The sequence below is a fragment of the Castanea sativa genome, chromosome 1 (genome assembly GCF_040712315.1).
Source record: "Castanea sativa cultivar Marrone di Chiusa Pesio chromosome 1, ASM4071231v1".
Lineage (NCBI taxonomy): Eukaryota > Viridiplantae > Streptophyta > Magnoliopsida > Fagales > Fagaceae > Castanea > Castanea sativa.
The window spans coordinates 18429017-18442682 of NC_134013.1; the positions used below are offsets into that span (position 1 = coordinate 18429017).

General features: G+C 38.1%; 3 protein-coding genes across 3 annotated transcripts; all 3 read right to left on the reverse strand.

Annotated features, from left to right (window-relative positions):
- Positions 1-1106: 1106 nt before the first annotated feature.
- On the reverse strand, positions 1107-2368 carry LOC142606253 (protein ENHANCED DISEASE RESISTANCE 2-like). Its single transcript, XM_075777638.1, has one exon. The coding sequence runs from the start codon at positions 2229-2231 to the stop codon at positions 1308-1310; it is 924 nt and encodes a 307-aa protein (XP_075633753.1). The 5' UTR covers positions 2232-2368; the 3' UTR covers positions 1107-1307.
- A 3986-nt stretch (positions 2369-6354) lies between these two features.
- LOC142621828 (uncharacterized) lies at positions 6355-6867 on the reverse strand. Its single transcript, XM_075795196.1, has one exon. It carries the CDS (start codon positions 6865-6867, stop codon positions 6355-6357), a length of 513 nt encoding a protein of 170 aa, XP_075651311.1.
- A 2496-nt stretch (positions 6868-9363) lies between these two features.
- On the reverse strand, positions 9364-10377 carry LOC142621846 (uncharacterized). The gene is made up of 2 exons (XM_075795217.1): positions 10293-10377; positions 9364-10187 (listed from the first exon to the last, which is right to left on the reverse strand). Exons 1-2 carry the CDS (start codon positions 10375-10377, stop codon positions 9364-9366), a joined length of 909 nt encoding a protein of 302 aa, XP_075651332.1.
- Positions 10378-13666: the final 3289 nt, after the last annotated feature.

Consider the following 13666-nt stretch of genomic DNA (forward strand, 5'->3'; position numbering starts at 1 on the left):
CTTAAATATTGTATTTAAATATTACTATTTATAAAAATATTTTTAAATTTAGATTTGTTGCTGAGTGAAGTGATAAGTACAGGTGGGAAATGTGTTGATTCTATTAATATATTTGAGGGATGGTATTAATGGAGGGATAAAGTGCACGTTGTAAAATAATAAAAGGAGAACATTATCATGTCTAAAGCTGAAGCTAAGAAATGAGAAATCCCTTGAAACTTGAAAGAAAAGGCAATTGTCGTACAAGGAATGCTGTGGCGTTGCTTAGGCAAAATGATGCGCTTCCATCCCCATCACATTAAAAGTGAACCCACCACCCAAATCTTCACAGTCCCCGTCCCCACCAACCAACCGCCACCCAACAAAAATAGATACTACTACTACTTATTAATCAATTCTTCCATTAAAAGTAAAAGACAGCTAAAAAAGAGACAAAAGTGTATTGCTAAACAAGAATGAAAGAAACAACCAAGCCCAACAACGGACCCCACACACACACACACACACACAATCACCAGCTCTTTTTAGCTAATGCCTCATGTATTCCCACTATTCAACAATCATAATCATAACCCTCATTTTCTAATACAACAAAATTAGAGACACGCGGACCAGCTTCACACCATATTCTATTAAAAATTATGGAAATCCATGTAAACAAGAATACACAGAAGTAAAATGCTGTTCAAACTCCTGTTCATTTCATGTGAATTTAGAAAATTTTATGGTTGAATTGCAAAGTATTATTATATTCTTCATACTTACAAAAATAAATATTTTATGAAGATAAAAAATTAATAGATATATCATCATTCAAATATTTAAATTTTTACAATTCATTGTGATATAAAATTATACATAAAAAAAAATTGTACATCAAAAAAATATATGATTTAATAATTAGATTTTCATAACTAATATCCGATAAAAAATTCATGAAAAGTTTGAAAATACTAAGCACCGTAACAATTTTTTTTTTTTCAAGAAAACTCCAGAAAGAAAGATAGAAGAGGATTAATATAAACATTAAAAAAAAAATGTCATCTAATTATTAGATTTTCATAATTAATATCCAATAAAAACTCGAAAGAGAGAAAGAAAGAAGGGGAAATAAGAGCAATGTTATTTGTTTTGTTGCCATTTACATCTACATCATCCACCAATCCCCATTAAAAAGGGAACTAAAAATTACATAATCCTCGTTACATATCCCCAAAAAATAAAAACCTCGACACAACTAAAGTAAATAACCCCCATTAAAAATAATATATATTTCAATTTCTTCCTCATTAACGATCGTCGTATTATTACTTATCATCATCATCATCAAGATTTCCGGATTTATGGTGATTCACCTTAGCAAAACCCAGCCCACGCGAATTTGGCGGCGCGTGAACCGCATCGACGACCGTAGATGACGACATTTCCATCTGGCAAACCCTAACGGCCCCGAAAAGCCTCTCTGGCAACTCATCCTCCGCTTGCCCCTCCACCACAAACCCCATGTCGATCGTTACGCTCGTCACGTACCCCAATGCGAGGTGAAGAATGGCGTTAGCTATAGCGGAGCTTCCGATATCGACGTCGATCTCTAAGTAATTGGCTCCTCTGTGGTAGTTACACGTCAGCGCTTTCCCTAACAAGCACGCGCTGTAGTTTCCAACCGCTTTTTTAACGATCCACGGACCTTTGACGATCCGGTTCACGATCTTGAACCGCTGGTTCCGGAAGGCATCGTCGCCGTGGACGAACCGGTGGAGGAGCGAGCCGAAGGGTATAGGATCCTCTGTGGCGAAGTAGAAGACAGCGTTGTGGTGATCCTTACCTGGAATTTGGAGATTCACGGCGAGTATGAACGCTTTCAACGATTTGCCTTGGGACTGAGCCTTGCGGAGCGCGTGCGCCACACGGTTGTCCGGGCGGGCGAGTACGTTGTCGAGCTTGGTACTCGATTTGAGCCAGTCCATTCCGGCGGGCGCGAGTAGGTAGTCGCCGGAAGGGGATTTGGTTCGTTTTGTGAGGTAGTTTTTGGAGCGGAGAGAGAAGAGGTCGCCTGGAGGTGAAGCCCAGCCGTTGGTTCCCGTGTGGAGGTCCACGTGGCGAAGGGATCCACCGTTGACCGCTTCGGATATCCATTCCACCATTGTCGTAGTGGCGGTGGAGATGGAATCGTTGGATCGGGAGGTTCGGGCTCCGGAGCTGTTGCGATGCTTTTGCTTCGTTGGGCACATGTTAATTTGTAGAAAGAAAAAGAAAAGGTTATATTAGTCTCTCTCTTTTTTTTTTCTCTCTAGTTCTCAGACTCTCTCTCTCTCTCTCTCTCTCGCTCGCTCGCTCTGTGAGTGGTGGTGAGGGAGCAAAGAAGTTTAGGTTGAGGTTAAGGTGGCATGTTGTTAAATTAATAGCTAATATGTGGGAGGAAATAAATGTGACCTTGCATTTCCAAGAAACTACGAGATAGCCCTATCCTTAGCTCTACTTTTTGAGATTTGATTTGAGACATAGACAGCTAATTTTTCAATTAACATAATAATTATTATTTGTATAAAATAAATAAAGAAAACTTTTTAGTTTACTAACAAAATTTAAGATGGAATTAAGATTATATATTAAGATGGAAGTGACACTTTAATTTAGGGATTTGTTTTTTTTTGCTAACCAATTTAGGGATTTGTATATATATTGTCATAGAGGAATGGTACACCCAAAAAAGGAAAGCTTACAATTTTAAGTAGGCAAACTAACAACATTGCTAGTTACTATTTATTTTTATTATTTTTTCATAGAAAAGTTTTTTGGAATTTTCATTAAACAAGATGTAAACCCAAAAACCTGAACTGGAGAGGCAATGGGTTGTTTTGTTACATTCTCTGCGAGCAAAAATATTCTACTAGTTCCTAAAGTGGTGCTTCGGCTCCAACAATCATCTGTTGAATAGGTAAAGGGGCTGGCTTAGAATTAGTTAGAGCATGTATAAGTACCTGTGACTCTCCTTCCATAATAATGTTTATGAGGCTTAGGTCCCGTGCAAAGTGCAAACACCAATATACGCTCAACATTGTTATTATTAGGATTCAAAATGCGTCGTAGTGTTTTTTTTTTTTTTGGAAAACATGTGTCAGAGTGTTTAAATATGGAAGGCTTCGTCAAAACAGAAATAATGACCATATAATAGGATATGGCACTATCAAAACTTAAGGTTATTTCCATAACAAATAAGTAAATAACTTAAGGTTGTTTCAATTCTAACAAAAACAAATGAAAGACTAGAAGTTATATACAATAGAGTTCAATAGATTTGAATAATGGGTTAAAAATTCGATAGTTTTAAATTTCATCTATCACATTATTAGTCATTAGAATTTTTGGGATGTCTAACTGACAAAGAGTGGAATATATATATATATATAACGGATGCGTAATTTACCAAGGAGCGCTAATGATACTACAACAACTTTCGTCTAATATTGGTGGAGATTTGTACATTTGCATTTCAAGCATCAAGTGGAAAGTAAAAACAAGACATTGAGAAATGATTGTTGGAGTTCACACGGCTCATCTATCTCGATGGCATTGTTTGGAAATAAAGAGTTGGCATACCTTCATAAGAATTGTAGAGATTAAATCTCTCACACACACACACACACACACACATATATATATATATATATATATATATATATTTTATACGTATGATTTAATCTTGACTACAATTCAAGACTTATTACTTATACCATTGTTATTAAATCTATTCCGTTCCGGTCGGAATATCTCGTATCGGGATGCAATCCGGAACGGTAATACCACATGTTCCACCTCGGGTCCAATTCCGGCCAATTTCAGGTCATTTCGGCCATTTCGACAAATTTCAATCAATATTTGGCTGAAATGTAAATTTTAGCCGGTATTAGTTTTTAGAAGAAAAAAATAGAAAAATAGAAAATAGAAAAATCTCTAAACTAACAAACTCATTAGTACAACATGTCATTACTTTGAGTCGATTGCCTAAAAAACAAACCCAGCCACCGTAGAGGTCGCCCCTTCTTCTTCTTCTTTGCTTCGTCTCAAACTCTCTGCCAGTATGCTCTTCTTTCGTTTTTTACTTTAGTTTTTGCTTTGTTTCATGTTTGTGTTTGCCTTGTAGACTTTTAGTTTGCTAACCCTACCCACGTGACAAAGTTTTGAAAATGAGAAAACTCAAAAAAGCTGACAAAAGAGTTTGATTTCAAACTTATATTTACTGAGTCTTGTCTGTCCCCAACGTGAGATACGGAGAAAATATTAAAATAGCATTAATTTTCAAACAATATAATTAGTAGTTAAGTTTTACAAACTATAATTTTTACTAGCATCTCGAGTCTAAAAGACTCGATTTTGGGGCTATAAATCAAGTCTTTAATGCTCGATTTTTATAGTCTGATTCTATCTGATATGGCATTTTTCCACGTAGCGACTACTTGGAAATCGAGTCTCTAAGACTCGATTTACAAGCCAGATGAAATTTGAACTCCACAAAAAAAAAAAAAAACGGACCAGGCAGCGCGCGCGCCCAGGTCCGCGCGACCTGGGCTGGCTTGGGTCGCGCGCCCAGGCCGCGCGACCCAGGTGGGCTGACTGCGTTTTTTTGTTTTTTTTTTTTGGGTGGTAAATCGAGTCTTAGAGACTCGATTTCCAAGTAGTCACCACGTGGAAAAAATGACACATTAGACAGAATCAGACCATAAAAATCGGGCATTAAAGACTCGATTTATAGCCCCAAAATCGAGTCTTTTAAACTCGAGATGCTAGTAAAAAATATAGTTTGTAAAACTTAACTACTAACTATATTGTTTGAAAATTAATGCTATTTTAATATTTTCTCCGTGAGATACACACACACTTATTGCACTGTTTTTGGTTGATATTTTTCATTATTTAATTACATATTTATGTTTTAATATTCTAAAACAGTAATTGTTATGTAATAACTAAATGATTTTTGTTATTTGAGGTTTACTTATTTGGACCAATAATTTTATATTGCATAAGAAAAAAAAAATATATATATATATATATTACTTTTAATTTTTAATTTTTTTAGAAACCCCGAAACACTTTGAAATAGTACGTCGAAATAGACCGGTACCGAAATATTCAATTTCACTAGACAAACTAAAACAGGGTCCAAAACAGTATTCATAATATTGGCTTATACTTCTTATGAAAAAAAAAAGTTATATTTTAGCCTAATCAGAGCTACTTTTACTTATCAAGAAAAAAAAAATCTCCTTATATATATATAAAAGTATGTAGTAGATGAGGACCCAAAAAAAAAAAGTGAGGTTGGAATCACTAAACTAGCCTTACCAAGAATAGAATTATATCTATTCACTTCAACCGCACTCCAATTTATTAATAGAGAAATAAATTGTTTTGATTAAAAAGAAATGCAAATATAAAATATTGTGGGGGTGTGGCGTTGGTGTAATTTAATATAAAAGATTGGGGATTTTTAATTATTAAATCGCTGAAAGCGACAAACGGGATAATAACTTTGACAGTGTGATAGACCCTTACCGACGTTGACGATGAAGACAGCTACACGTAGTCATTAATAACGACATTGTTTTTGTTTTGTTTTTTCTGAATAGACTGGCATGGTTTATGCTCATAAAAATAATAATAAAGAAGGGTCATAACAACTCATAACTGCGTTAAACAATAATTATGTATGCACGAGATTATATAAATTGAGTAATTTTTAATACTATTGAATAAGAAAGATTATTCTCCCACGCGAAAAAGAGAAATGCTATTTAGATTAGAATAATATTACAATTACAAATCACAAACCATAAACTAGTTTACAATATTTTTATAAATTATTATTGTGTTCAATTTTTATTGGCTTTTATTTGGGTCCACCACTACTATTTCTTTTATAAATTAGTGTGCATATTATTAAAATTAAGGTCAGATATTATTCTGATTCCTAATTTTTACCAAATATTTTTTTTTTCGTAAACTTTAAAAAGATCATTATTTATCCTTAAAATTTATAAAAAGGTTTTTTCAATAGTATTGACCATTGAGTCAAAAATAGAGATTAAAAAAAAAAAGCATTTTTCTCAATAGTTTACAAATGAAAAATATATATATTTTAAAGTTTAAGACAAAAAAAAAATTTTCAATAATAATATGAAAATTGAACTTTTTAATAATTTAGAGATAAAAGAGAATTTTTCAAAATTTATAAATGAAAAATAAGATTTGATAAAATTTAAGGACTAAAATAATATTTTAGTCTTTAAATTATTACGCCTTTACTTATTTAGAATAAACATTTTTTTTTTTTTGATAAGAATACTTCAATTTTTATTGAGGTGAAGACAAATACATAGCATCATGTAATGTAGAGGACTCAATAAAGGAGGCAGTTTCCTCTAGCCAAGTTACATAAGAATCAACTCCTTTAGCAAAACTTGCTAGGAGATGTGCTGGTCTATTACCCTGTCTTTTAACATGTGAAAAATTAAAAGTACGGAATTCATGCATCTTGTGGTGATTGCTGGCGATGATGTTGGCAATTGAAGCGTGGGTGGGAGTGGTGCCCGTGAGTGTAAGGTAGACAGCCTGTGAGTCACTTTCGAAGAGGGCGTCCCTGATACCAATATCTACTGCGAAGAAAGCTGCTTCGTCCATGGCTTTTGCTTCGGCTTCCAACGGACCCAGTGGAAATGGTAGTTTTTTGCTTAAAGCAACGACTACCAAACCCAAGTGGTCCCAGATCACAACGCCGATGCCGACCGTTCCAGCTTGTGAAAAGACGGCGGCATCAGTGTTTATTTTATACCACAGGAATGCTGGTGGTACCCAACGGGTTTCCATGGCGTCCTTGAGCACGCTGGGTTGGTGATGAGCAAGCTAGAATTCTTCTAGCATGAAACGTGCCTGAGAAAGGATCTCTTTTGGTTGCTGTCTTGGATTGCCCAGTCTAGTTTTGTTGCGGTTGAACCACATGCACCATGAGATCATAACAGTGAGTTCAAGGAGTGCCAGGCCGAAGTGTTGTACGAAGATCAGGTACCATAGGAAATCAGCAAAGGTCCTATGTGAGACACCGGTTTTGTCAAAAGGAATACCCGATATACTCCACACTTCTTTGGCCTTTGTGCACTCCCAGAAGAGGTGTCCACTAGTTTCTTCAGCTAAGTGACATGCTTCGCAAGTGGATTCAGTGAGTATGTGTCTGTGGCAGAGATTGTCTTTTGTGGGGAGGATATTGCGACAGCCTTTCCAGGTAAAAGTCTTGACTTTATTTGGGACACGAAGTCCCCATATGGTGCGCCAGAACAATCTCTGGGTGTCTCCATCAGATGAATCCGCCGTGACCAAGCTTTGAGTCATAGAGAGCGCTAGCTTGTAGGCACTGTTCACTGTGAAGACTCCTCGTGGTGTGTAAGCCCATATTAGACGATCTCTTGGTTTAAAACTTCCTAGTAGGATGCCCAAGACGGTGTTGACATAATCAGGGAGGAAAATCTGGTGCAGTAGGGGGGTATTCCATTCTCTAGTCACAGGGTGCATGAGACTGGATACTTTCGAGTCCGATGGAAGGAAACGTGGTATGGATATGATTTGAAAGTTTGTGGGTTTAGGAAGCCACCTATCCGTCCAGATGCCCACTGACGCACCATCTCCGATCTGCCATCTACATCCAACTTTCACTACAGCTTGGGTAGCCATGATACTACGCCATGCGTAAGAAGGTTTGGAACCTAGTTCAGCATGAAGGAAGTCTGTGCATGGGAAGTAGTGGGCTTGGAAGACACAGTGAACAAGAGAGCCATGATTATTTTGCAAGCGCCACCCTTGTTTTGCTAAAAGAGCCAAGTTGAAGGCTTTGAGGTCACGGAAGCCGAAACCACCTTTTTCCTTTGGAGAGCACATTTTTTCCCAACTCAACCATGCCATTTTGTTCTTCCCATTGGATTGACCCCACCAAAAACTGCAGACCATGCGAGTCATATCATCACAGAGAGTGTCAGGAAGTTTGAAAACACTCATAGTATAGGTGGGGATTGCTTGAGCCACTGCCTTGATAAGAATTTCCCTCCCTGCTTGTGAGAGCAGTTTTTCCTTCCATCCTGAGAGTTTTGTATTAAGTCTCTCCTTTAAAGCATGGAAAGTGTTCATCTTTGATCTTCTGACTAAAGATGGGAGACCTAGGTAAGTTTCATGTTGCCGGATAACTTCTGCCCCAAAGTGGTTTTTAATGTTCTCTTGGATGTCATGTGGAGTGTTTTTGCTGAAGAAAAGGGAGGTCATTTCCCAGTTCAGCTGTTGTCCAGAGGCATGTTCATATGTAGTGAGGATGTGGTCTAGGTGATTGCATTGTTCATTTGAGGCTTGGCAGAAGATGATACTGTCATCTGCAAAGAATAAGTGGGATATGTAAGGGCCTTGAGGGCAGGCAACAACACCTCGAAGAAATTCATTATCCACAGATTTGCGAATCATAGCTGATAGTCCTTCTGCACAGAAAAGAAACAAAAAGGGAGATATGGGGTCCCCTTGTCTTAAACCCCTTGTGGGGGTTATATAACCTCGGGGTGTGCCATTAATCTTGTCGGAATATGTAACAGAGCTAACACATTGCATCATAAGAGCCACCCATTTATTATTGAAACCCATTTTTAGCATGATTTGTTTAAGGCAGTCCCACTCGACACGATCAAAGGCTTTGCTCATGTCAAGTTTTAAAGCCATCTCCTCTATACGGCCACTCTTTTTTTGGTTTAGGTAATGCATGGTTTCAAAGGCCACCAAAACATTATCCGTAATGAGATGGTCAGACATAAAGGCACTCTGATTCTCACTGATGATAAAAGGGAGGAAGCATTTTAGGCGGTTTGCTAGGACCTTCGAGGTGATCCTAGAGATGACATTACTAAGACTGATGGGCCTGAATTGGGTTATCTTTGTGGGGTTTTTTATTTTTGGGATGAGGACAATAAGTGTGTTATTGAATGTTGGTGGAATAATACCCAAGTTTAGAAAATCCAACACAGTTTTTGTGACACACTCACCTGTTAAAGACCAAAAGTGTTGATAAAATAGAGAGGGCATACCATCAGGACCTGGCAATTTTTTTGGATGCATTTGTTTGAGTGCTCTGTGGACCTCATCTGGACTAAACTCACATGTCAGGTTTTCATTCATAGGTTCTGTGACAATCGGTTGGACAGCATCAAGGAGTTCGGCCATATTAGTTGTGCCATTTAAGCTGAAGATTGAGGTAAAATAATCCAGAATGATGCCTTCCACGACTACGTCATCATCCTACCAGTTCCCCACTGAGTCGTAGAGGCCTTGGATGAGATTTCATTGTTTGCGGTTTGAAGCTTTCTGGTGGAAAAAATTGGTGTTTCGGTCACCATCAGTAATCCACATGCTTCTTGCTCGTTGATGCCACATCGTGTTCTCCGCGTCAAGCCAACAATTCAAAGCTTTACGGACCTTATGAATTTCATCTGCATTATTGATAGGCTGTCTCTCTAGAGCTTGTAACTTCTTAGTTAATCTATCAACTTGCCTCCCAACGTGGCCAAAATCAGTTTTATTCCACACTGAGAGCTTAGTACGGCAGCTATCAAGGCAATTGGTGAGTTGGGTTCCATCGGGTTTGCATAAAACTTCAAGCCATGCTTCCTGAACGACATCGACACAACCTGGGTGTCGCAGCCACATTGCTTTAAAGCGGAACGAAGTCTTAGTAAAGCGACGACGGGGTCCAGAACTAGGAAGATGGACCGAGAGCATGGAGTGATCCGAGGTGGACATAGCTAAATGGTGGACAATGGCACCTGGAAAAGAGGATTTCCAGGCTGAGCTGGCTAAGGCACGATCCAGGCGAATGTGAATTCGCCCGTCAATTGGGTGATTTCTGGACCAGGTGAATGGAGAGCCAAAGAATCCAAGGTCTCTAAGTTCGCATGTGTTAATGGCTCTGTGAAAGTAATCCATTTGCCTAGATGGACGTGGGCTCCCTCCATGTTTTTCAGAGCGATACAAGATCTCGTTGTAGTCACCCAAACATAGCCACGAGATGTTATTTAATCGGCTGAGAGACTCAAGTAAAGTCCAAGTTTCCTCACGCTTGCTTGTGTCTAGGTGCCCGTAAAACCCCGTTAGTCTCCATTTTGAATCTGTTTTAGTACAAAGAACATAGGCATCAATGAACCACCAAGAAAAGTTTTGCACATGTACCTGAGTACCTAGCTTCTATAAGAGGGCTAGACCACCACTCTAGCCATTGCTTGAGACTGCTAGCCCCTGGTTGTAGTCCCAGTATTGTTTCTTTGTATTCAATTGTTCAGTGGTGAGTTTTGTCTCCATTAAGAAGACACAAATGGGATCTTCTTTGGTCCATGCTCTCTTGAGAGCATTAACTGTATGGGGCAAGCCCCCGACAGTTCCAGCTTAAAATACTCATTAGGCCCGGCGGTCCTGCCTAGCAGGTACCGCCGATTCCTTGGTCTGAACCGTAAGCTGGTCTGTGGTTGTTTCATCATGCAACTTCTGTTTCTTGTCTAAAGACGTGCCATGCATGCCATGCAAAGTCTCCACTTTTCTTTTTGGTCCAATAGTGGGCAACATAACATCACTAGTGTCCATCACATGCTTGGCATGCTCAAGTCTTTTCCATGTACCACGTGTGGTGTTTGATGTATTTGTTAAGGTGGTAGTATGGCTGACTGCATTGGTTTGTGGGGAGGGAAGAGAGCAGGTATCAGTGGAAAGAGGGAAGTCAGGGATATCATTAAGAGGTGGGGTCTCTAGATCAAGGATATTTTTAGGTGAGGCAGCTGGCTGAGATATAGTGGGAAATAAATTTAAATTTTTGTCAATGTCCTTTAAATGTGCATTGAATAGATTTGTGTCAGCCAAAATATTTGTAACCGATGGCATTGATTGAGAGACTATTGCTGTGATTGCGAGGGAATTTATGATTGTGTCCATATTGGGTTGGCATGGTGGTGTAGGGTTGGCATGGTGGTGTAGGGTTGGTCGACGGTGTTTGTGGTGGGGGTGTGGTGGTTTGGGCTGTGGGAGGGGGTTTCGAGCAAGGGCCGCGGGATGGGCCATGTGTAGGAGTGGTGGTTGGTATGGTTTTGTTGTTAACGATTTGTGGTTGTTGGATGTTGGTCATAGCGGCGCATAGCCAGGGTCCGTATTGTTGGTTATCTCTGTTCAGGGTACCGTCACTACCTGTCCATAGTATACAATCTTTCTCATCATGATTGAGTAGGCCACACCAGTAGCAGAAAACAGGTAGGCGCTCGTATTGAAAAGACACCCAGTGGGGTTGCGAGTCACCAATGTTGACCATTCGGCCTCTGCAAAGTGGTTGGTTGATATCTATATGGACACGGACCCTGAGATAGCGTCCTCGACATTCGCCGTTGGGTGATGTATCCACCTGTTCCACTCTGCCCAGTGTTTTCCCTATGGCTTCAGCGTTGGCTTTAATCATTCGTCGGATAGGCAAGTTGTGTATTTGAACCCAGAAAGAAGCACCGTCGAAAGTTGCGTCGTCCACCGATTCATCTTCCTTAGGTTTGTATAAACCCATCAAGTATTTATCAAAGGACCACGGTCCTTGTGCTAGAATTTTCAGAGAATCAGCTTCGTTTTCAAAGATTAGTAGAGCAATATTGGAGCCTAAGTCTCGAATTTCAAAATTCTGGATTGAACGCCACATACTCCGGAGTGTGCGTGACAGAGCTTCTATGCTAACTCTGCGTTTCGTAAAGAGATGGGCTACAAGGACTTTGCTATTGTCTTCCACGGTGGGGCTAAGGGTGACTGTATTGCTCTCCCTTGTGTTAAGGGAGAGGCGTTCACATTGTCCAGCGAGGTCATCCATGTGTATGGTATGAAGAAAAAAAGGATGAGAAAAGGGTGAGAGAAGGGTAGGTGACGAAGGAAAAGAAGCTGAGTAAAAAAGCTGGGTTCCACCGAGATGGGGAAAAAAGGCCCTAGTCAAAGACAAGGGGCAAGGTTTTCATCATCTTGGACTCTCGAGAGAGACCCGTGGAGAGAAAAGAGAGTAGTGGGTACCTACAATATTCTGGGAGAAAGTTACAAGTTATTTTCTTTCTTTGTTAGGTTAGACATTTATTTTATTTAGAATAAACAATAAGTGTTAAATTAGGATAAAACTTAAGTATAGTACTTAGGCGATATTTTTTAGATTCACCTCTTAAAATTCTATCATGTGACTTTTTTCTCATGAAATAGAAGTGTATTTTTAGTTAGGATAAAACTTAGGTACAGTACCTTAGGTGCTATTTCTTAGGTTCCATTCTTAAGATTCTGCCATGTGGCTACTTAACTAAAAAATACATTTTCATTCCATGAGAAAAAAATCCACATGATAGAATTCTAAGAGGAGAACATAAAGAACAACATTTAAGTATTGTACCTAAGTCTCACTATTTTAGTTAAATACAATTACATGGTTAAATTTTAAAAGAAAAATCTATAAAACAATACCTAAATACTCCACCTAAATTTTGCCCATAGGATAGTGGACCTTGTAGGCTATTAGTCTAAATTGAAGAAGGAAAATAAAGTAACGTTAAATTAGTTGACAATTGTGTAAATTTTGCCGATAGGATAGTGGATCTAGTAGGCTATTAGTCTAAATTGAAGAAGGAAAATAAAGTGACGTTAAATTAGTTGACAATTGTGTTCCCTCATGAGTCAAGAGTCATGACTTTAATAGATGCGTGCTGACTTTATTATTGTAGTTTTTGTCTCATTTTGAGTGTGAAAGGTAATGGGCATTGCACCTAATGGCTGGCTGACAATCCAATGCCATGTTACTGAGTGGTGGCACAAAGATCCTTTGAAATGTGCACCTTATCATGGCATCGTCATCTTTTTTGTTTTAAAAACTTTTCTTGAAGAACAGACAAATATGTAAGGTATTTGCTCTTAAATCTTCGCGACTCTTGGATGAGAGCCAAATCCATCGACAAAAATGTTCGTGTGATTTAGCATGTTGCGTTCCTTTTATTTTATTTTACCTGCCAATGCTTTTATATATATATATATATATATATATATATATATATATATATATATATATATTAAGATTTGTATAATTTTTTTTTGGTAAACGAGATTTATATAATTTAGTAGTATAATCTACTCTTTTTTATTAAGATAATCATATTTAAAATTTTCATTCGTACACTTATATATATGTTAGACTTGTATTGGCTGAAATTGAACCCTTAGACCAAAAGAAATGAATGATGGCCTAATAAGCCTACAACAATAGATTTGTTAGAGCGAATTTTACAAGTAAAGACTTAGGGTCCATTCAGTTAGAGAAGTGGAAAAGTGAGAGGATGAAAAATTGTGGGAGGATAGAAAAGTTGGAGGATGGAAAATATTTAGTTTTCCCTCTTATGTGTTCAGTTGGAGGGGTGGAAAAGTGGGAGGTTGGAAAACTCTTTTATTTGGTTAGAGAAAAAAAGGAAATGATGGAAAATGTAATTTATATAAATTGACTATTATACCCTTATTACATAATATGTAAGAAATAGATTTATTTGTACTCATTACATAATATAAAATTTATCACATCATATATATAAATTTATATTATTATAAT

Excerpts from the sequence above, each read along its gene's own strand:
- LOC142621846 (XM_075795217.1), bottom strand. The coding sequence starts at position 10,377 with ATGGAGACAAAACTCACCACTGAACAATTGAATACAAAGAAACAATAC. Across the intron at positions 10,188-10,292 it reads GCTAGCAGTCTCAAGCAATG|ATTCAAAATGGAGACTAACG; the intron begins GCTAGAGTGGTG and ends GTACTAAAACAG.
- LOC142621828 (XM_075795196.1), bottom strand. The coding sequence starts at position 6,867 with ATGGAAACCCGTTGGGTACCACCAGCATTCCTGTGGTATAAAATAAAC.
- LOC142606253 (XM_075777638.1), bottom strand. The coding sequence starts at position 2,231 with ATGTGCCCAACGAAGCAAAAGCATCGCAACAGCTCCGGAGCCCGAACC.